The following is a 22169-nucleotide window of genomic DNA, read 5'->3' on the forward strand; positions in this document are numbered from 1 at the left end:
TCCACCGCACTGAGACAGGTTAAATAAGGTCCGAGGTTCCACTGGGTCCTAAGGTACACCACATTGGACAGGTTGAATAAGGGACTTGAGCATCCACATTATTTGGTATCCGTGAGGGGTCCTGGAACCAATCCCTCGCGGATAAGGAGGGCCGACTATATTTAAAATTATGAGAAGCAAAGATCTGTTCATAAAGGTGTCCAAAGTTAGACAGCATAGATTTAAGGTGAGAGGGAGGAAATTTAAAGGGTTATTGAGGGATTTTTTCACTCAAAAACTAATTGGTATCTGAAATAAGCAGCCAGAGGAGGAACAGTAACAACATTTAGCAAGAATTTTCATTGGTGCACAAATGAGTAGGAAATGGGGCACAGAGTGGTGCAGAATTAAGACAGGACTGATGATTGACATGAAGGGTCTGTTTCTCTACTGTATAATTCTAGGAGAGACAAGTATTCAACAATTCACATTTCAAGCTTCCCTTGCCACCTAAATTCTGAAAAGTCAGACTTTTCCTCTTTTACTCACCCTTTTTTGCGGCATTTCATAGAATTCTACACCATACAGACCGACTTTTCAAAATAAAAAAGGCACAGGAGGAGGAGCTGATACAAGACCAAATACTAAAATCCTACCAATATTTCCTCTTGTCACATGTGATTGGAATGACAAACTTTTAAGACTTACACTACCTTATAATCTTTATGGGAAAATTGCATTTCTTGAATTTATCTATCCAGAAATAACATGCATTGATATTGAAATAACTTAGTTCAGAAATGTAAATGAATATAACATGCAAATAATATTGAGATGTAAATGTAGATTCGCACTACATTTTTATGGTAATTTGATGAATGTGGCTTATGAGGAAAAATATAAAAATACACAGTGTTTTTGAAGACCACAGTTTTATTTGCATTCACATGTGAATCCTCTGTAGTGAGGCTCTTAGGTAAAATTGCTTTTGGAAAAACCTTCAGATTTATCTTAAACCATTCTATATCCTGGAGCAGTTGACGTTAGCTGATCATAATAGTTCCTTTAAAAACAAAGTAATCTATAAAAATCTTTTCTTAAAAAAAACAAAAAGCAGAACTGTTGTCAGTACAAAAAAAAGCACCATCTAATGTCAAACTTGAAATCAAAATTAAAAATCCAGCATGAATGTCAATTGGCAACAATCTTTATATACAAGATCTCTTATTGCACAAACACCGTGTAACAGGCAGACGATGGAACATAGCCGGTTAGGTTGCAAGTACATTTTCAAGTAACTACTTTAAAAGCACTTGTAACATTAACAGCTTCAGGATACCAGTACTTAACAGCAGCCCCTTCTGTCAACATTATGCTTAACTCAATGGAAATGAAACAGAGCATTAACAGAAAAACACTTTGCAAATATCAGGCCTTGACGCTGCTCATCTGACAATTATAACAGAAAAAACATGGCAGTCCACAGAATTCACAACTCAATTTGTACATTGTATTATGTAGCAGGGGGCCTGAAATTGACAAAACATTGATACTGATTTTATTTAGCTCTGGTTTAGCGTCAAGCCCTGATGCACACTGAGATCAAACATATACATATACACCTATAGTGGCTACAAACAGTTAAAAGCTTTACACCTATCTTTCTCCAATCTTAATACAATCATTCTAAACAGTTTAAGGAAATCAAATTTTTGTGCAAACCACCTTCATGTGCAGTTTGTGCAATCTTGCATGAGGCTTAGGCACCCAATGATTATAAACAAACATGCTTAAAGATGCAATTATTTCAATTCATCATAACATTGCCTCTAAGACACATTACTCCTCAAACAGACACAAAACTGTAAAGCCCCAAAATCATTCCAGGTGAGCAGTTGAGTTCTAGCAAATTTTAAATACTTCATAAATGCAAACACGGAACAAATGTGATACAAGTTTTTTAAACAAAGAATTTGGATATGGAAATGTGAAATAGAAGAACTCAGTATTTTACATGCAATTTCTATAGAAAATTAATATATAACAAATGAGCAAGATACCAAAAGTCAGACCTAGCATACGTGACAAGGCAACATCAATATTTTCCATTAAATGTTAAATGCCACAGTATCTTAAATTTCTCCACAGATGTGGCACATTTAGGAAGTATTTCCAGCTTCCACTTAATTTGATTAATTTATTTTGGGAAGGGTTTGTATTATATGCTAATCAAACCACAGTTATGTTGCTGAGGCAAGACACCATTCATTTAAAACTAATCCATCTAATGACAATTGAATTTCAGTTGAAAGATGACTTATCTCCACTCAGCTTTAATTTGTCAATTAAACAGAACTACTAGTAATTGGAGGTAAAATTATTTTTCTATTAACTATACATAATCCAAAAATAAGTTACTAAAACAATTTCAAATGTTTTGATAAAACAAGGCACTATTTCATTAGTCTTACAGAGAGAATTTTTAAAAATCTCATTTCAGTACTACCTTGCAACTAAAGCTAGATTGTAAAACATTAGTACTACTGTATCATCATCGTTAAATTTTCCCCATGAAACAAGAATTTTAATATCAAAAGTGAAGGTTAACTACATCTTAAAAAGGAAATAAACACATTTATGTCAAAACCCAGGTGGGCCTGGCTTAAATTATCAGGAAATTTGCAGTGATATACTGTAAATAAGTGGGTGGGAGGGTGGAGATATGTCTCTACCAAAAGAGGTGTAAGGTGCTTCTTTCCTCTGCTAGCCTGCAGGTCACCCTTGGGCAAGGTGAGACACCTGCTTAGCTCCCCGATCAGGGTCATGTGAAGCCATGGGAGCAGGTGGTAGATGGTCGTATGAGCAGCTGCTGCATATCACAAGTCCTGATTATGTGATCACTGATGCCAAGAAGACAATCTCTGAGGAGTATTGACAATGGCTAGGGTCACCTATCTTGCAAGGACACTGACCAGAAGGCAGCAATGGCAAACCACTTCTGTAGAAAAATTTGCCAAGAACAATCATGGTCATGGAAAGACCATGATCACCCATGTCATACAATGTGGCACATGATGATGACTGTAAATAAAGGTGATGGAACTTTGTTACAACAAACATTCCTGGGCAATATTTCATTGTTAGTATTGAAAATTATCCTTAGACAATATAATGCAAAGCTTAAAAATTAAAGACTTGCAGGAAAAAAAATCAAACAATTTCCATTATACAAGCCACAGTTCAAATTAATTGTGTCTTTACTATGAAGCAAGGTTTTAAACATTGAGTTTAACCATCCTAGTCCACTGCACAGAAAAATTAATTTGCAAACTGATGTGTGCAACAACTTATAAAATCTACTTTGGTTGGAGTTTATTTACTACATGAACCTACTGCTCCATCTTTAATTCAAAGCATTTTGTGTTTTGGGCTTATCAACGAAACGTCAAAGAAGGAGGGTGCCCACCTGATGACCCCGATGACGTACCTACTCTCCCTCCTTGTCACCACTCCAAGCCCACTACCAACATGGAGAGTGCCAACTTACCATAGGGATTGAAACATCAAGTCCTAGTAGCTCTACTAAGAGCTGCACTTTGTTCAAAGATGAATGTACTGCAGCTAATTTAGATCTTCAATCCGACTCCTCTGATGACAAGGCCATGTATAAGTCTCTCTTATTTACCTAAACTTCAAATTCTATTGCTCATAAGTTCAGCATCAGCTGAAGTTTTACTGGTAAAGAGTAGGTAGGAGGGGAAACCCTAATCTGAAATGGTTCGAACTCTTCTCTCCCCCTTATGAATTCCAGGACAATTTAAGAGATTAAAAACCAAAAATAATATTGGTCAGATAAATTTGTTTATTCCAACATCTACAAGGAAAATACACGATCAAAGGTTTCCATTTATTCCAGGAAATGCATGTCTGCCTACATATTCCTGACATCTTGCCATACTAAGGCAAGAGGAGATGTCAGGGTGGAGCATGAAGTGAAGTATCTACATTCAAAGGAAGAATTGCTTACTTTTTCAATTATAGCACTACTTACCACAATACCAAAAACAACAGAATTCAGCACCAGGGATGGCTACAGATTTGAGTCAATCCACTCCAAACGGGTAGGAATCTGAAACAGTATAATCCCTAGGCACAAAATATCCTAAAAAACTTGGCTTCAGGATATTCAAATAGACAAAACACAGTGCTAGAGGGCACTTGGCAATTCGACCTTGCTCTTTCCAAGTGCCAAACCAGTAATTTTCAAGCCATGGGTTCTTGGCCGCACAAAGCACACAGAGAATGCCGAATTATTCAAATACTATCTGCACCATCTAGAACAAAACATCAGTTATTATTTATATTGAAATTAACAATTCTATTTAACATGTTATAAAATTTATGTCTAGATTTAGCTTAATTTCAACTTTTACCTTCAACTGACAAAACCAGCTTGTAATAATAGCCAAAAACCAAAAACATCTTCATGACAATCTTTCTTCAATAACTTGCTATTCCACTCTTTCAGTTTGCAGTTACCGTCTGGTAGAAGACCACAATTTTGTTCAAGTAACATACAAGGGCAGGCCTTACATTAAACAACAGATACTTGCATCAACAGAACTATTCAAATTTAAAAGAAATCTACACTCCAACAAAAGAGATAGGGATGACTTCCTCTGTACATAATATATTCAGAAATCTGATAAATTTATAAAGTTTAGTGTACAATTTTGCTACAGATCTTGGAAGAAATTTTGCCTATACATTCCATAATAATGCAATCATGATTTTTTTTTGGTTTGAATTATTTAATTTTACCAGCAAGTTGAAATTCTTGCCACTAGTGCAGTTTTAAAAAGGCATACTGGTTAGTTGTTGCCGCTTAAGTTTAAGGCAATGGATTTTATCTACAATTTATTCTGGACTAAATGGATTTACTCTAGTGGGATACACAATAAGTATTCTAAACAAAAGTTTTTCATAACCTTTGGCTTATTCTCCAAGCAATGAAAACTTTACAAGGCACATTAAATGTTAATATTGGGTTTATATTTCTATGAATTCGTTTTGAAAAATCCCAAATGAACTCATTTCAAAAACCCGCATTTCAACATTTTCAAATGGCTACAGCAATGTTCCTCCACAACAGGGAAATCATTATTATAACTCCATGCAATTCGTTAACACGTAGTAATTTAGAAGCTATTTTCTCTCCCCCCCACCCCCCACCTTTAAACTACAGACATGAAGCTGAGTTCTGTTCTTCTTGGTCATCTTGGACAATCCATTTTGCCTAACAATTACAATTACTCTAATCTAGCCAATGAAAAGTTAAAAGCTCAGACCAACATCATACAAAAACTTTTATCTTGCTTCCTACTACCAGAAATAATTGCCTACATGCCTAAATAATTAACGTGATAGATCTGAAATGCACAACATTGCATCTTTAGATCTCATTAATATACCAGTAACATACTGAACATGTGAAGAAATGATTAGAAAATATGAAGGGCTGCTAGTTGTTTCCTTTACATACTTTTGGAATGTACTTAAATCTTAAACAAATGTGTGAGATCATGAGGACGAAGTGTTAGCATATTTTGCACAAGTTTATATTCTTCTTATTTTTCCCACATCTGCTCATCTGAATTTGGGGCTAATAGCAGTTTGCACAAATATACATTGCATTATAAATTTCCTTTTCAAATTTTACAAGACTTATTTGTAACCAAAACCAGGCAATCATACAGTAAAGCACAGGCATTATGTTTGTGGTACATGCAACACATATGTATATATAATCATTGTAATGGGGTTTCATTAAATTAAAAGCAACTCAAGCCAAGAATAACAGTTGTAGTTACTTTCTGATAATGCTCATTTTTGAAGTCAGTAGGCTGATCACCTGCAACCATCAAGTGGTCCTGTTGAAGCATCCAGGCTGCTGTCGGTATCGGAAGCCAAGGTCTGCTCTGTTGACATGGACGATATGTCATTGATGGAGGAAGACTGAGAGGGACTGTTGTTGTTATTCACTGCTGCATCTGTTCTAAGAAAATAAAAAAAGTAATAAAACCTGAGAAAATAGCAAATTGTTTTGCAAATGCATACCCCAGAATATTTTTTTTAAGAAAACAGCAAGACTCACACAAACCTACCTATGCTAAAATGCCTGCAAGGGAGATAAATGAAGATCTCAAACTTCTTATTCCAGACAAAGAAATACACGTGTGCGCCGCTTAACATTCATTCGGACAACATCTGATCGCATATACGTCCGTAGTCCCGATTGGAGAACGTGACGTAGCAGACATAACCAATCTCGTGTATCGCGCATCTCTCGAGTGTAGTAGCGTTATCTAATTTTCTTTCAAAAATATTACCGTAAAGTGCATCATGGCTTCCAAACGCAGCAAAACCACTCCTAGTGATAGCAGCAAGAGGGAAGAGGCAAAGGAAAAGTACTGATTTGGAAGTGAAACAAAAGATTATTAAACAATATGAAAGTGGAAAACCAGTGAATGCTATTGTTCAGGATTTAGGCATGTCACACTCAACAATCACGACGATCCTGAAAAACAGAAAAAATTCTCGAAGCTGTTAAAGGATTGGCTTCACTGAAAACTACAAGGCTCATGAAAATACGAGAGAGATCTATATCAGATAAGGAGAAATTGCTAATGACATGGATTTAGTCAATACAGGTACACTACAGTACTCCATATACGTTTGCTAAGTATATAATATGGTGTTCGCACAAAGTCCAAATCACATAACATCCGATTTCACAGAACGTATCGTGAACGTTAAGCGCCGCATACCTGTAATCAGAAACTAAGAGGATATAGGACAGCATAGACCTTATTTGGTAATTCACAAGAGAAAGAGTGATACTTTCTCCTTTCCTATAATTTACAGAAATTTATAGAAACAAAAAAATACAATGCTCAAAAAATAAACATCCTAATCTCTGAAGCACCTTCAGTAACCCGGACAGAGAAGTTGAACTGGGAGACTGTGATGCCCTCATCGCTCCGCAGAACCAACAGAGGCTTTCGACCTTCCAGAGCCTCTCTTCAAGGAGATTCAGCAAGTAGTCAAGAAAGCTAGAACTGGCTCAGCTCCTGGTCCGAGTGGCACCACCTACAAACGCTGCCCCCAGCTTCTCCAGCAGCTGTGGAGAATCCTCAGGGTCGCCTGGAAGAGAGGCAAAGTGCCCAAGCAATGGAAGTACGCAAACTGAGTGTGGATTCCAAAAGAAGAGGACTCCGAGAACATCAGCCAGCTTAGAATAATATCCTTGCTGAGGGTTGAAGGGAAGATCTTCTTCAGCGTGGTGGCAAAGCACCTAACAGAGTACTTCCTGAGGAACAATTACATCGACACCTCCGTCTAGAAGGGTGGCGTTCCAAGGGTAACAGGCTGCTTGGAGCACACTGCAGTCATCACACAGCTCCTGAGAGAGGCCAGAGAGAATAAAGGTGACTTAGTGGTTTTGTGCCTACAGATCACTCCCCCACAAGATTGTTGAAGACGCTCTAAAGAGGCACCATGTTCCTGAAGGATTCAGAGGCCTCCTTATGGAGTACTACAACGAGTTCCACCTGACAGTCTCAACAGGGCCAATTACATCAGACTGGTGCTGGCTGGAGATTGGTATCATCACAGGCTGCACCACCTCAGTCAGCCCTGGCAATGAACATGCTGGTAAAATCTGCAGAGCCAGAATGTCAAGGCCCAAAATCAAGATCTGGGATCCGCCCACCACCAATACGAGCCTTCATGGATGATCTATCACTATGGAGTCAGTGCCTGGTGCTAGGTCGATTCTTAAGGGGCTGGAAAGGTTGATGAGGTGGGCAAGGATATCCTTTAAGTCTGCAAAATCAATATCTGTAGTGCTGAAGAAGGGGAGAGTACAGAAGAAATTTTGTTTCTCTATTGAGGACATTCCAATTTCTACCATCACAGAGAACCCTGATAAAAGTCTTGGGAAGATGTTTGATGCAACACTCAGAGATAAAGCCGCAATAAGAAACACCTGTGGGGAGTTTGAACAATGGTTGCAAGAGGTTGACAGGACTGGCCTTCCAGGGTGGTTCCATCATCATCATCATTAGGTGCCGTGCCCAGTTTGAGCTTTGACTGCCATGGCCCACACACTCCTGTTTCGGGTCAAGTGGATCAATTCATTGGTATTCATTTCCAGTTCTCTGGCTGCTGTCTCCATCATCATTTGTCTTCATCTTCCTCTTGCTTTCTTCTCTTCAATCTTTAATTACCGTGCATTCTAACTCCTCTTTCCTAATCACATGTTCAATGAAGACACGTTGTCTTTTCGTGATCTCATACATTATTTCTCTTTTTGTGCTTGCTCTGTTCATGACATCCTTGTTAGATATTCGTTTCATCAATGATATTCTTTGCATCCTCCTCAAAAACCAATTCGTTTCCTCATGTTACTAGATATTGTACAACATTCTGAGCCATATAACATAACTGGATAAACATAACATTTCAGTACTCTGAGGCAGGTTGTCATACCTAGTTTAGTGTTGGTCAGTATACTCTTTATTCTCATAAAGCTGTCTTTTGCCATCACTATTCTTCTTTTGATGTCCATGTCACACCTGCCATCTGATGTCACGCAGCTTCCTAAGCAAAAGTTCTGTACTTGTTTTATGTCTTCTCCATTTATTCTCAGCTTGCAGATAGGATTCTCCTTCTTTTTGGATATCACCATACATTCTGTCTTTTTGCAATTGATAGATAGACCCATTTTTGCACTTTCTTCAACAACTATATCAGGGCAGTTTAAGGCATGGATTTACCAGCACGGTACACTACCAAGAATCCTCTGGCCACTGCTTCTCTGAGTTTCCAATTTCCACTATTGCTGAATTAGACCATAAGACAAAGGAGCAGAAGTCAGCCATTCGGCCCATCGAGTCTGCTCCGCCATTTTATCATGAGCTGATCCATTCTCCCATTTAGTCCCACTCCCCCGCCTTCTCACCATAACTTTTGATGCCCTGGCTACTCAGATACCAATCAATCTCTGCCTTAAATACACCCAATGACTTTGCCTCCACTGCTGCCCATGGCAACAAATTCCATAGATTCACCACCCTCTGACTAAAAAAATTTCTTCGCATTTCTATTCTGAATGGGTGCCCTTCAATCCTTAAGTCACGCCCTCTCGTACCAGACTCCCCCATCATGGGAAACAACTTTGCCACATCCACTCTGTCCATGCCTTTCAACATTTAAATGATTCTACAAGGTCTCCCCTCATTCTTCTAAACTCCAAGGAATACAGTCCAAGAGCGAACAAACGTTCCTCACATGTTAACCCTCTCATTCCCAGAATCATTCTAGTGAATCTTCTCTGTACCCTCTCCAATGTCAGCGCATCCTTTCTTAAATAAGGAGACCAAAACTGCCCACAGTACTCCAAGTGAGGTCTCACCAGCGCCATATAGAGCCTCAACATCACATCCCTGCTCCTATAACTCTATTCCTCTAGAAATGAATGCCAACATTGCATTCGCATTCTTCACTACCGACTCAACCTGGAGGTTAACCTTAAGGGTATCCTGTACGAGGACTCCCAAGTCCTGTTGCATCTCAGAACTTTGAATTCTTTCCCCATTTAAATAATAGTCTGCTCGTTTATTACTTCTGCCAAAGTGCACTTTCCAACATTGTACTTCATTTGCCACTTCTTTGCCCATTCTTCCAGTCTATCCAAGTCTCTCTGCAGACTCTCCGTTTCCTCAGCACTACCGGCCCCTCCACCTACCTTCGTATCGTCAGCAAACTTAGCCACAAAGCCTCTATTCCATAAGCCAAATCGTGAAGTGGCCCCAACACGGACCCCTGTGGAACACCACTGGTAACCGGCAGCCAACCAGAATAGGATTCCTTTATTCCCACTCTCTGTTTCCTGCCAATCAGCCAATGCTCTAACCACGTATGTAACTTGCTCGTAATTCCATGGGCTCTTATCTTGTTAAGTAGCCTCATGTGTGGCACCTTGTCAAAGGCCTTCTGAAAATCCAAATATACAACATCCACTGCATCTCCTTTATCTAGCCTACTGGTAATTTTCACAACTGTTGCATTTATTATCCTTTCGATTACTGTGTTGCTTGTTTCTTTAATAAAACTTTCTTAGTTCTAGTACTCCAGACTCCAACTGAGTGATCCATTTCTGCTGGTTTGGCAACCCAGTTACAGGGTACGTAACATAAAAAAGGGGCGGGTTACACCTGAACCCAAGGGGGACCAACATTTTGTGAGCAGGTTTGCTAGAAGTGCTCAAGAGAGTTTAAACCAATATGGTCGGGCGATGGGACTGGAGTGATAGGGCAGAGGGTAGTTGATTTACAAACTCAAGCAATGTGTTGTGAGACTGTTAGGAAGAAGAGGCTGATGATAGGGCAAAATTGCAGTCAGTGGGATGGGCTGCAATGTAAAGGAGGAGAATATCGAAAAGGGAGATGAATACAGGACAGATGTATATAGATGCAGTATAAAGCATAAGGTAGACAAACTTGTAGCAGTTACAGATTGGCATGAATGATGTTGTGGGTATCACTGAATCATAGCTGAAAGAAGATTATACCTGAGAGCTTAACATCCAAGAACACACAATGTATCAAAAGGACAGGCAGGTAGGCAGAGGGAGTGGGAAGGCTCTGTGGGTAAAAAAAATAAAATTAAAGCAATAGGAAGAGGTGACATAGGATTGGAAGGTGTAGAATCATTGTGGGTAGAGCTAATAAACTGTAGGGTATAAAAACTCTGATGGGTGTTATATACAGGCTTCCGAACACAAGTAAAGATGTGGTCTACAAATGACGACAGAAGGTAGGAAAAGCATGTCAAAGGGGCCATGTTACGATAGTCATGGAGGACTACAAATGCAGGTTAAATGGGAAAATCAGGTTGGTGCTAGAATCCAAAAGGGGGAATTTGTAGAATGGCTACAAGTTGGCTTTTTAGAGCAGTTTGTGGATGAGCCCGCTAGGGTATCATTTATTCTAGATTGGGTATTGTGCAATGAACCAGAATTGATTGGAGAACTTAGGATAGAGGAACCCTTGGGGGACAGTGATCACAATATGATAGAAATCACCCTGCAATTTGAGAAGGAGAAGCTCTAGTCAGATGCATCAGTATTACAGTAAAGGAAAGGAAATTGCAGAGGCGTGCGAGTGAAGCTGGCCTAAAATGCTTGGTAGCGAACACTAGCAGGGATGATGGAAGAGTAGCAATAGCTGGAGTTTCTGGAAGCAATGTGGAAGACGTAGGGTAGATACATCCCAAAATAGTAATACAGGTATCCCCCACTTTACGAAAGTTCACATTACGCCACTACACTTTTACGAAAGACCTACATTAGTACCTGTTTTTGCTAACCGAAAGAAACTCGGAAGAGGATGTTCGCTTTTATGAGAAAAGGTGAAAAGCGAAAATAGCTTTCAGCGTTTGTTTTGCAGCGAGCCGTTATAGAGGCAGCACGCACCCCAAACAGTGAAAGCAAAGCAGAGCGCCCCAAGCAGCAAGACGTAATTAAGCATTTTGATCATTTGAAGAGCTAACTAAGGGGATAGATGAAAGTAGGGTATGGATGCTGTCTATATGGACTTTAATCAGGTGATGCATTTTGGATATTCAAAGCACGGTAAGATCTATTTAGTGAATGGCCGGAAAGGGATGAAATATCATCGAACAGAGGAACCTGGGAGTACAGGTGCACAGTTCGCTGAAAGAAACCACACAACAGGGTTGTGAAGGTGTTTAGCATGCTGGCTAAATGGAGACAGGCTAGCCCCTATTGACATCAATGGATCTGGGGTTGAGAGGGTGAACAGCTTCAAGTTCCTTAGCAGAAATACCTCACGTGGTCTGTACATACCGGCTATGTGGTGAAAAAGGCACAACAGCACCCCTTGGGCCCCCAGATCTTAAGAACTTTCTATAGGGGCACAATTGAGAGCATCCTGACTAGCTGCATCACTGCCTGGTAGGGGAACAGTTCCCTCAATTGCAGGACTCTGCAGAGAGTGGTACGGACAGCCGAGCACATCTGTAGATGTGAACTTCCCATTATTCAGGACATTTACAGAAACAGGTGTGTAAAAACGGCGCAAGGCACCCCAACCACAAACTGTTCCAGCTGCTACCGTCCAGGAAACAGTAGCGCAGCATAAAAGCCAGGACCAACAGGCACTGGGACAGCTTCTTCCACCAGGCCAACAGGCTGCATAATTCATACTGACACAAATGTATTTCTATCTTATATTGACTGTCCTGTTGTACATACTATTTATTATAAATTACTATAAACTGCACATTTAGACAGAGTTGTATCGTAAAGATTTTTTACTCCTTATGTATATGAAGGATGTAAGTGATAAAATCAATTCATCAGTTGGGGCATGTGTTTGGGAGCAGGGACATCATTTGCAGCTATACATGTCATTGATGTGGCTGTGCTTGGAGTATTGTGTACAATTTTAGTTACCACCTTATACAAAAGACATTGTCAAGCTGGATAGGGTGCAGGAGAAATATACGAGGATGCAGTCTGAACAAGAGGAACTTATTGAAAGAAGTTGGCCACCCTAGATCTTTATTCCTTGGAGCATATAAGTCATGAAAGGTAAGGATAAGATGGATGGTCATAGTCTTTTTCCTCGGGTTGGGAGTCCAAAACTAGAAGGCACAAATACAAGGTAAGAGGGGAGGGGTGTAAAGGAGATCTGAGGAGTAACCTCCAGAAGAAACAGTCAAGCAGGCACAATTACAATATTTAGATGACGCATGTGGATAGGTATATGCAGGGGAAGGACTTGGAGGGTTAAGAGCCAAACGTGAGCAACTGTGACCAGCAGGGAGGATCACAGACATGAGAAAATCTGCAGATGCTTGAAATCCAAGGCAAAACATACAAAAGGCAGGAATAACTCAGGTTAGGCAGCATCTATGGAAATGAATAAACAGCTGACATTTCAGACTGAGACCCTTCATTAGGAGCCCTGATGAAGGGTCTTAGCTCAAAGCGTCCACTGTATATTCTTTTCCATAGATACTGCCTGGCCTTCAGCATTTTGTGTGTTTATCAAGGAGGATGCTGTGGTGGTCAGTATTGACCAGATGGGCCGAAGGTTCTGTTTCTGTGCAATATTACTTTAACCAATCCAAACGTGGTTTTAACACCCATTGGTCGACCACGGATATTGTGTCCTAGCTGTCCTAGTGTGTCCAAGCCAGGGTAGTACAATATGGAGGGCAAGCTGTTGCCCATGCAGCAGGCTTACCCCCTCCACTCAGATGATTAATCAAAAGGAACGGCAGAGATGAATACAGTTTGGCACCAGCAGTGTCGCAGAACTGCCAGTCATTGTTAAACTCAACATCTCAACATGGGATTGCCATAGGGACTCCTACTCTTGACTTTTTCTTTGGAGTTTACTCCTGGAGTGCCCCCCCCCGCCCCCCCCGAGTGAATATAGCTGCAAGGCAGCAGAGGTTTGAGATCAGAGTCTTCCTTCTCCAAAATGAACTACCAACCACGGCTGATGAACGCCATCTGCCCGAAGTGACAAGTTTCAAGGCACCAGTAACCCTTCTTTCCCCTTCTCCTGTCAGCAGAAACAGTTCCACTGTGCTTAGTAGTTAAGCCACACATGAAGGCCAGGAGCTTGATTTGGTTGTCGGCAGCTATTTGAGATGGACACCATTGAGAACATTTAATAGGCAGTGGAAGTTTATCTCCACTTCCTTTCCTGGTTATGACAACCTCAAGGAACCTAGGTACACTCATGTCTAATATTTCCACAATCCTTTCAAATGATGACAGTGGGTGGATCAAACAAAGGTAGGTAATGTTAATTATCCCAGTCAATATTTTTAACAAAGATATGCTGCATAGCATTATAAGGAGTGGTTTAGAGAAAAAGGTTTCACGTAATTCTAAAATTAACTTGACACTATTGGGCATCAGAAAACTGGCAAGCAAACTTAAATGCAAGTTCTACCTCACACAAGTTGTCAACTCATCACTACAAGTTACAAAACAGAACAAGACCTTACATCAGACAAAGTGCTGACAATTACTTGCCATATATTCACCATGTGTAAACCATTTTATTATTTATCTCAGGTACCCATCCAGTCTAGTGTTAATGTTAAAACTTACTGCAGCTTCTCACATTGATAAGGACAATGGTCTTACCTAGATTCAATCCAAAGGAATTTAATAAAATTGAAAACCAAAAGTAACCACCAACCTGAAGGTAAGGGTTGTTCCTTAATAACACCATTCTTATTTCTTTCCTCCCAGTCCACAACTTCTTTGTATATCAATTCTGAAAAAAACAAAAGTTTGATGATATTTAATTGCTCAGAGAAAATGATGCAGTGGAAAATAATGAGCTGCAAAAGAATGAAGAAACAGATGAGAAATATGGGCCATGGCAAAGGAGGGAAAAGCAGTCAAAGAAATAGAATTGATGACATTGACCTTAAAGACAAAGTCAAGCAAATCTTTGTTCTGCATGTTGGAAGAGAAGGTGTTGATAAGAAGTTCAATAGCATGGTCCACAGTAAAATAAAGCAGTTAAAATTTACCACTGTCCTCTACTTCAGGAGTAACTGGAAGCTTTGCCAGCTCCAAAAGTATGTGATGACCCGCCCAGATTTGGTGATTCAACCAGATTCTTCTGCCCTTCAATCCTCTCCAACTCCCACATCTACTTGAATCTATGTCAATGGGACAAGTGTGCAACAAAAGGAGTATAACAAAGGCAGGCCTGAATTAGTACAATTAATGTTATGACAATTTCTTTGGCAACAAGAAAATCAAGGTGGAACTCCAGTAAACAGTTAGTACCTGTGAGATAATTCTCCAGCAAAAAAAATATCGGTGTGTGAACACATGAACACTACAGCACACATCTTCCCTTACTTCCCATAGTAACCTGGGGTACATCCTGTACAGCCCCTGGGACTTATCTATTCTAACGTTTTTCCAAAAGTTCCAGCACATCCTCATTTTAATGTCAACATGTTCCAGCATATTAGCTTGTTCTATACCGTCCTCATATTTTCAAGGTCCCTCCCACTGGTGAGTACTGAAAACAAAGTATTCATTAACTGCAGTCATAGGGGTTAGCTTTTCTCCATTCCTCTTGTAGTCCACAACTAGCTCCTTTGTTTTTGTGACACTGAGGGAGAGGTTGTTTTCTTGACACCACTGTGTCAGGGTGATGATTTCTTCTCTGTAGGCTGCCTTGTTATGATTTGAGATAAGGCTAGTCAAATTTAATTAGCAGATTGGAGCAGTAGGTGGCGACACAGTCATAGGTATACAGAGAGTAAAGGAGGGGGCACAGGACACAGCCCTGAGGGGCACCTGTGCTGAGGGTCAGAGAGGCAAAGGTGAGGGAGCCCACTCTTACCACTTGCCGGTGATCTAACAGGAAGTCCAGGATCCAGCTGCACAAGGCCGGGTGAAGGCCGAGGACTCTGAGCTTCTTGTCAAGCCTGGGGGGAATTATGGTGTTGAATGCTGAACTGTAAAAAAGATTTAGCTTATCTGGGAGAGAGGCAGCGATGTTGGCAGCGCCACTGCGCTTAGCTTTGAAGGCTGCGATGGTGTGCAGACCTTGTCATAAGCTGCACGTGATTTTGGTGGTGACTTGTGTCTGGATCCTGTCCGTGTGTTCTCGTTTCACTGTCTTGATGACTTTGCATAGACTGTAGCTGCATTTCTTGAGTTCTTGCTGATTACCGGCAATGTAACCTCTGTCTCGCGCGGTTAGTACTGCTCACACTGAACTGCTGATCCAGTATTCAACCAATGCTCACCCACTGGGATACTGACACTTGACCTGGTTCATTGCCTAGCATCTGATCCAATATGGCCTCTCCTCTAGTCAGCCTTTCTATATATTGTGTCAGGAATCTTTCCTGGATGTACCTAACAAGTTCTACCCCATCTAAACCTTTTGCACTACAGAGGTGCTAATCAGTAATAGGGAAGTTGAAATCACCAATGACAACGACCCTCCTAATTTTGCACCTTTCCAAAATCTGCTTCCAATTCTCTGCACTGCTCAAGCATTTTGTGTATGTGAATAGATATTCTGGACAAAAACATGGGAAGTACAGACTGTTAATTTACTGCAAAGACTGAAAAAACATTAAGGTGAAGGATGAGTGGGATAAAACTGAAGATGTCAGAAAGAAGCCTGCTGAACAAAATAGAAGTGGAAGAGAGGGAAGAGCGAGGTTGTGCTAATTGTATAACCAGTTACAGTGCCTCTAAGGTGTCTTTAGACAATGGATCTGGTCTTATAACAGGGCCATCGTAGACTACCATGATAGGACAGTAGTGAAGTAGAGAAATTGAGATGCATCAAGGTAAGCACAAACTATTAGTACAGAACTTTAACAGAAAAAAAAGTAACAGTTTCAATAAAAAACAGCATAAATAATGAAACATTCAAGCTGAGAAACCAAAGTAACATATTATTCCAGGATTTTATATCCAGAATCCAAAACAATTGTGCACTGAAGAGATTCAGCTCAGAAATTAGAAATCTTTAAGACAAAAGCTCTGCAACGAACAATGATTGGTTACCTTAAATGGGACGAGTTACTTTAAATTATAAAGGAATTGCAACTGAGGCAAATCATCATGGTCAAGATATGCAAGATGGTCTGTATGGCAGAAAAATCCATACATTCAAAAAAATAAAACAAGCAATGCTCTGGACATTAAAACAACATGATAAAAACATGTTCCTATAGCTTATATAGCTTAAACAAAGCTGTATTTACTCTACAATAGATGACAGGTGCTGGAATACAAGGCTGTTGAAAAAATAGTGATGGATGACAATGAACAAAATTACAGTAAGAGTTCTTCAGAGAACTGCCAGTATAGAAATTATTATTTAACCTTATTACCAAGATTGAGCCACGTTGAACAAGGAGATAGGATTTCATACTCAGGCACCTCTTTAAAATCTATTTGATAAAGCTGGAATGTATTAATTGAATTGTTAAACTTAACTGTTAACTTCATATTTAGAGTTAAGTTGTGACAATGATGGGATGGTAGTATATTAAATGGCATTTCCTTGCAATTGTGAGATTTTTTTATATGAACATTTTTATCATGTCCCTAAAATAGGAAAATGATTAACCTGAGTTTTTATGCTATTTATTCTAGAATTTCTTTTGTGATGAGGAAGTGATTTGAACAAAATTACGACAATGGAGAACCAGGTTGATGTTTAAATAGAACACAGATGCACATTCAGATCTCTTTAAAATACAGCACAAGAAATGAAGTTTCAGTACAAAACAATGGAACTCCAGTGAGAGTGAAATAACAATGATTAAGAACAACATATGAATATTTACCTTTCCATTCCTCTATAGTGTGCTCCCTTTCTTCCAACTGTTTATCATATATCTGTGGAGGGGGCTATTGCACAAACAAAACCTTATTAGAATGAGATATATTAAAGGCTGTATGGTAACTATAACATTACATGCTGAAACATAATCTACACATGCATGACACTTTAATGCAATTATAGCTCAATAGTTGGTTTTTAGTTTACTGGACTATTAATTACATAAATACTCTAAAATCATAGAGGTTCATCGATTAAGTTCAAGTGGTATATGTAGCATGGTCCCATCAATTTGAATGGAGTTGCCCACCTGGATTGAAATGTTTAGTGCATTTTCCCCTTTATTTTGTTACAGATAGATACTTCATTGATCCCAAAGGAAATTACAGTATCACAGTAGAATTGTAAGTGCAGAGATATACAAGTACTAGAAGAGAAGAAAGAATAAAAAGTAAGTTACCTCAAAACAGTTTAATAGGAGGGGTTCATCACTTCCCCAGTTATAGGTTGACTCATTATAGAGCCGAATGGCCGAGGGTAAGAATATAGCGCTCTTTGGAGCGGCGTTGTTGTCTTCGTCTATTACTAAAAGTGCTCCTCTGTTTAGCCAAGGTGGCATGCAGAGGGTAAGAAATACTGTCCAGATTTGCCAGGATTTTCTGTAGGGTCCTTTGTTCTACCATCAGTCTCCAGATAACTCCTATAACAGAGCCAACCTTTCTAATCAGTTTATCGAGCTTACTGGCATCACCTGTGTTGATGTCTTTGCCCCAGCACACCACCACATAGAAGATTGTACTTGCAACAACAGACTGGTAGAACATGTGAAGGAGAGGCCTGAATACTCCTAGGGACTTCAGTCTCCTCAGGTACTTGTAGGTTCTCACCATCAAAAGTAACAGGGAGCATTGCAGGCTTAGTTTTCCTAAAGTCCATCATCTTCTTTGTCTTACTAACGTTGAGCTACAGATGATTCAGCTTGCACCATTTGACAAAGTCCTCCACAAGGGCTCTGTATTCATCCTCCTGTCCTCCCTTTATACATCCAACTATTTCTGAGTCATCAGAGAATTTCTGCGGATGACACAACTCAGTGCTGTATCTCAAGTCCGAGGTAGACTGGATGAACAGGAAGGGAGCCAATACAGTCCCCTGTGGGGCCCCAGGGCTACTCATAGTCATGTCTGACACACAGCTCTGAAGCCGCACAAAGTGCGGTCTGCCAGTCAGGTAGTCCATTATCCAGGATACAATGGAAGTGCCAACCTGCATGGAACGGAGCTTTCCCCCAAGCAATGCAGGCTGTATGGTATTGTAGGCATCCGAAAAGTCAAAAAACTTGATCCTAATAGTGCTGCCCTGCTTATCCAAATGGGAGTAGGCTCTGTTCAGCAGGTAGATGGCAGCATCATTGACTCCAATGTACTCCAGGTATTTTTAAGGCTTTCAATTGATTTCTTCAACCTAATTTAAGAGCAGTGGATTCTGGTTAATTAGACTATCAGTTTTCTAAGTGGGCAGCCACTTATTCGGGAAAACTCTGAAATAGCAAAACTAACTGGAAAAAATAGTCAGAATTCTCCTCGTTTATTTGGGACACTATGCCACTCAACTGAGTCAGCAGAATGGTGCTGAACAGTTTCTAATTAGCATCAGACACGTGCCCTTGAGTGGCTGTTAGACAGTACACCAAGCTTAGAGCGAATAGTTTTAAATAATGCCAGTGCTTGTGACAAAAAGCAGTGACTCTTGTCACTGATATTTGGTGAGAAATAAGCAGCAAGACAATTTAGATCGGTTTTGCTCACTGTGGTTTCAAGAATTCAGACCTGGAGATGCCAGAAATCGCAGGGAGTGAAAATGAAACACTTTCTCTGATTCAACATGTTAGGAACTAAAAAGAATTTGAAGGTATTGACACTCACCTTGAACGTTACAATGAAAATGATAATTTGGAAGATGCAATTGTCAAAAACATTGTATGAAGGCAGTCCATTATCTGCAATAGGACTTAGTGCTGATTTTGTTCACTTACAATCAAAAGAACATGGCAGCATACAATGGATGAATTCCTCCATCAATAACTGTTAGGAACCAATACAGTTTTATAGTTCCCTGGTAGTACAGGTCATGTTCTAATTTGTTCTGCATTTCACTTAAATACATAATTTATTACTTAGATAAACAGCAGTTTGTCTTTTTGTTAAATTAACTTTTTAAACTATTTCCGTAAAACCTTGGCTAATTGGGGCAGCTGCTTAATTAGGCCAAATTGTACTGGTCCCAATGTTCCAATTAACCGCAATCCACTGTATATCCACAATTTTTTAAAACATTTTAAAATAATTTTTACTTTCTAATTACAATGAGCTGGATGATTCCTGTCACAATTCCTGTAAGCAATAGGACAAACCCAACAGAGTGTCAGCACAATGGTAGACCTGAAAGATCTACAACATTTCAGGCATGGGTAATGAAATCTTTCCCAATTACCACCCACATAATGCTCTAGCTGATGAATCGGGTGCTCCTCTATGCAGATCACTTGCAAGTAGTACGAAGTATTCTGGCTGCGATTCTTTCGTTGTCTATTATCAAGAGAGGCTTGGCACTATCAGCATTTGCCAAGTAGGTCACAGAGCAACACAATATGGATACAGACCCTTTGGGTCAATGAGTCCATACCAACCATACCTACCTTCAGCTAGTCCCAATTTCCTGCATTTAACCCATAACACACACAGCGCTGCCCCTCTATGTACCTATCCAAGTGGTTCTTAAATGATACTATTGTACCTGCACAACCACTTCCTCTGAACCCTTGTTTCATATAGTCACCACCCTGTGTGGAAAGAGTTACCCCTCAAGTGCCTTATAATTTTTTCCCTTCTCACACTAAAGCTATGCTCCCTAATTTTGGACTTTTCTTCCCTGAGGAAAAGACCATTATCATCCACCTTATCTATGCTTCTCATAATTTAAAACATTTCTATCGGGTCACCCCTCATTCTCCTATGTTCCAAGGAATAAAGGCCTTGCATGGCTAACCTCTCCCTGTAACTAGTCCTGGCAACAGCCTTGTAAATCTTTTCTGCAGCTTTTCCAATTTAAACAAGCCTTTCCTATAACAAGATGACCAAAACTGTACATAATACTCCAAGTGTAGCCTTGCAAATTGAATTATACAACAACATAAGATTCAAGCTCCTATACTCAATGCCCTGACAGATGAAGGCCAACACACTAAATGTCTTTTTCACCACCCTGTCTACCTGTGACAATGCTTTCAACAGACTACATACTTGTACTCAGTCCCTCCGTTCCATTACGCTCTCTAGTGCCCTATCATTCACAGTATCAGTCCTAAACTGGTTAGTCTTTCCAAAATGTATCACCTCATAATTATAACTATCTGTATTGAAATCCATTTGCTACTTCTCAGCCCACTTCCCTAACTGATCAAGACACCTTCCCCCACCCTGTAATTCATAGTAACCTCCTTCATTACCAATATTTCAATTTCATGACATCCTCAAACTTACTGCTCAAGCCTTATGCATTCACATCCAAATCATTCACATAAAGAACAAAACTAATACACCACTAGCTAATGGTCTCCATTCCAAGAAACAACCTTTAACTATAACTCTGTTTCCTACTACTTCCAATCTAATTTTGAATCCTCCTAACTAGCTGTCTCTGGATTCCATGGGACCTAACCTTGCAGATCAACCTATCATATGGGACTGCCGAAAGTCTTGCTAAAATCCAAACAAACAACATTCACTACCCTACCCTCATATCTTTTTGGTTACCACTTCAAAAAATTATAAAAGCTTTGCTAAATATGATTTCCCATGCACAAAACCAAGCTGACTCCTCCTAATCAGGCTATGTCTATCTAAAAATGCTGGTTGACTGAAGACTCAGCACAAGACAAGTAAAGAACAACAGTAACTAATCTGGTAGATGCACACATATATATAAAAACACAGAAGAGTAACGATTAGCACAACACTATCACACCTCGGGGGCAGAGTTCAGAGTTTAATCCCGGCATCCTCTATAGAAATTCTGAATGTCCTCCCTTATGTGTGGATTTTCTCCAGGTGCTCCAGTTTCCTCCCACAGTCAAAAGACATACCGTGTAGTAGGTTAATTGGTCACTGTAAATTGTCCCATTATTAGGCTAGGGTTAAATTAGGCTTTGTTGGGCAGTGTGGCTTGAAGGACTGGAAAGGTCTATTCTGCATTGTATTTACAAGTAAACAACTAATATAAAAAACAGCAAAAAAGTGACCATCGCACCAGTGTGTAATGCAGATCACAGACTCCAATACACTGTGCTCCTGACCTTCAAAACAGATCTGGAAGCTCAAACAAAACACCATGGACTATCAGCAGCAGGAACTTCATTAGAAGTACAAACGGTAGTTATAATCTGATCAAGGGTGACAAATTAAATATTCCAGCATGTTTAACTTTAAAAAGAGAAAAGCAAAATGGAAAATAAATGTAAGTGTAATTCCAACATTAAAGGATGGGACAAAAGCCCTCAGCTTCTAATCAGTAATTAAAATCGAGAAACAGCAAGGGGCAGCAAACATTGGTAGGCATATTATAAACTCCAAACAGTAGTAGCAATGCACAGCATTGTATAAATCACATAATTACAGGTGCACACAAATATAATGCAATAATAGTGGCAGCCTTTAATCTGTATGTAGACTGAGCAAAACAAATTCA

At 39.7% G+C, this 22169-nt stretch overlaps 1 protein-coding gene across 5 annotated transcripts in view; it reads right to left on the bottom strand.

The window, feature by feature from the left end:
* Nucleotides 1-910: 910 nt before the first annotated feature.
* LOC134349295 (mitogen-activated protein kinase 9) overlaps nucleotides 911-22169 on the bottom strand; it is a 54278-nt gene continuing 33019 nt past the window's right edge. For 4 of the 5 annotated variants that reach the window (XM_063053377.1, XM_063053378.1, XM_063053379.1 and 1 more), the window contains exons 10-12: nucleotides 17428-17491; nucleotides 14286-14363; nucleotides 911-6029 (exon numbers count right to left, since the gene is read on the bottom strand). In XM_063053377.1, the coding sequence (XP_062909447.1) occupies nucleotides 5887-6029; nucleotides 14286-14363; nucleotides 17428-17491 (285 nt within the window). In that variant the 3' untranslated portion in view covers nucleotides 911-5886. Of the gene's footprint in view, nucleotides 6035-14285; nucleotides 14364-17427; nucleotides 17492-22169 lie in introns of all 5 variants that reach the window. The other variant, XM_063053381.1, reaches the window with a different exon arrangement.

Source organism: Mobula hypostoma, chromosome 7, assembly GCF_963921235.1.
Source record: "Mobula hypostoma chromosome 7, sMobHyp1.1, whole genome shotgun sequence".
NCBI classification, from domain to species: Eukaryota; Metazoa; Chordata; class Chondrichthyes; order Myliobatiformes; family Myliobatidae; genus Mobula; species Mobula hypostoma.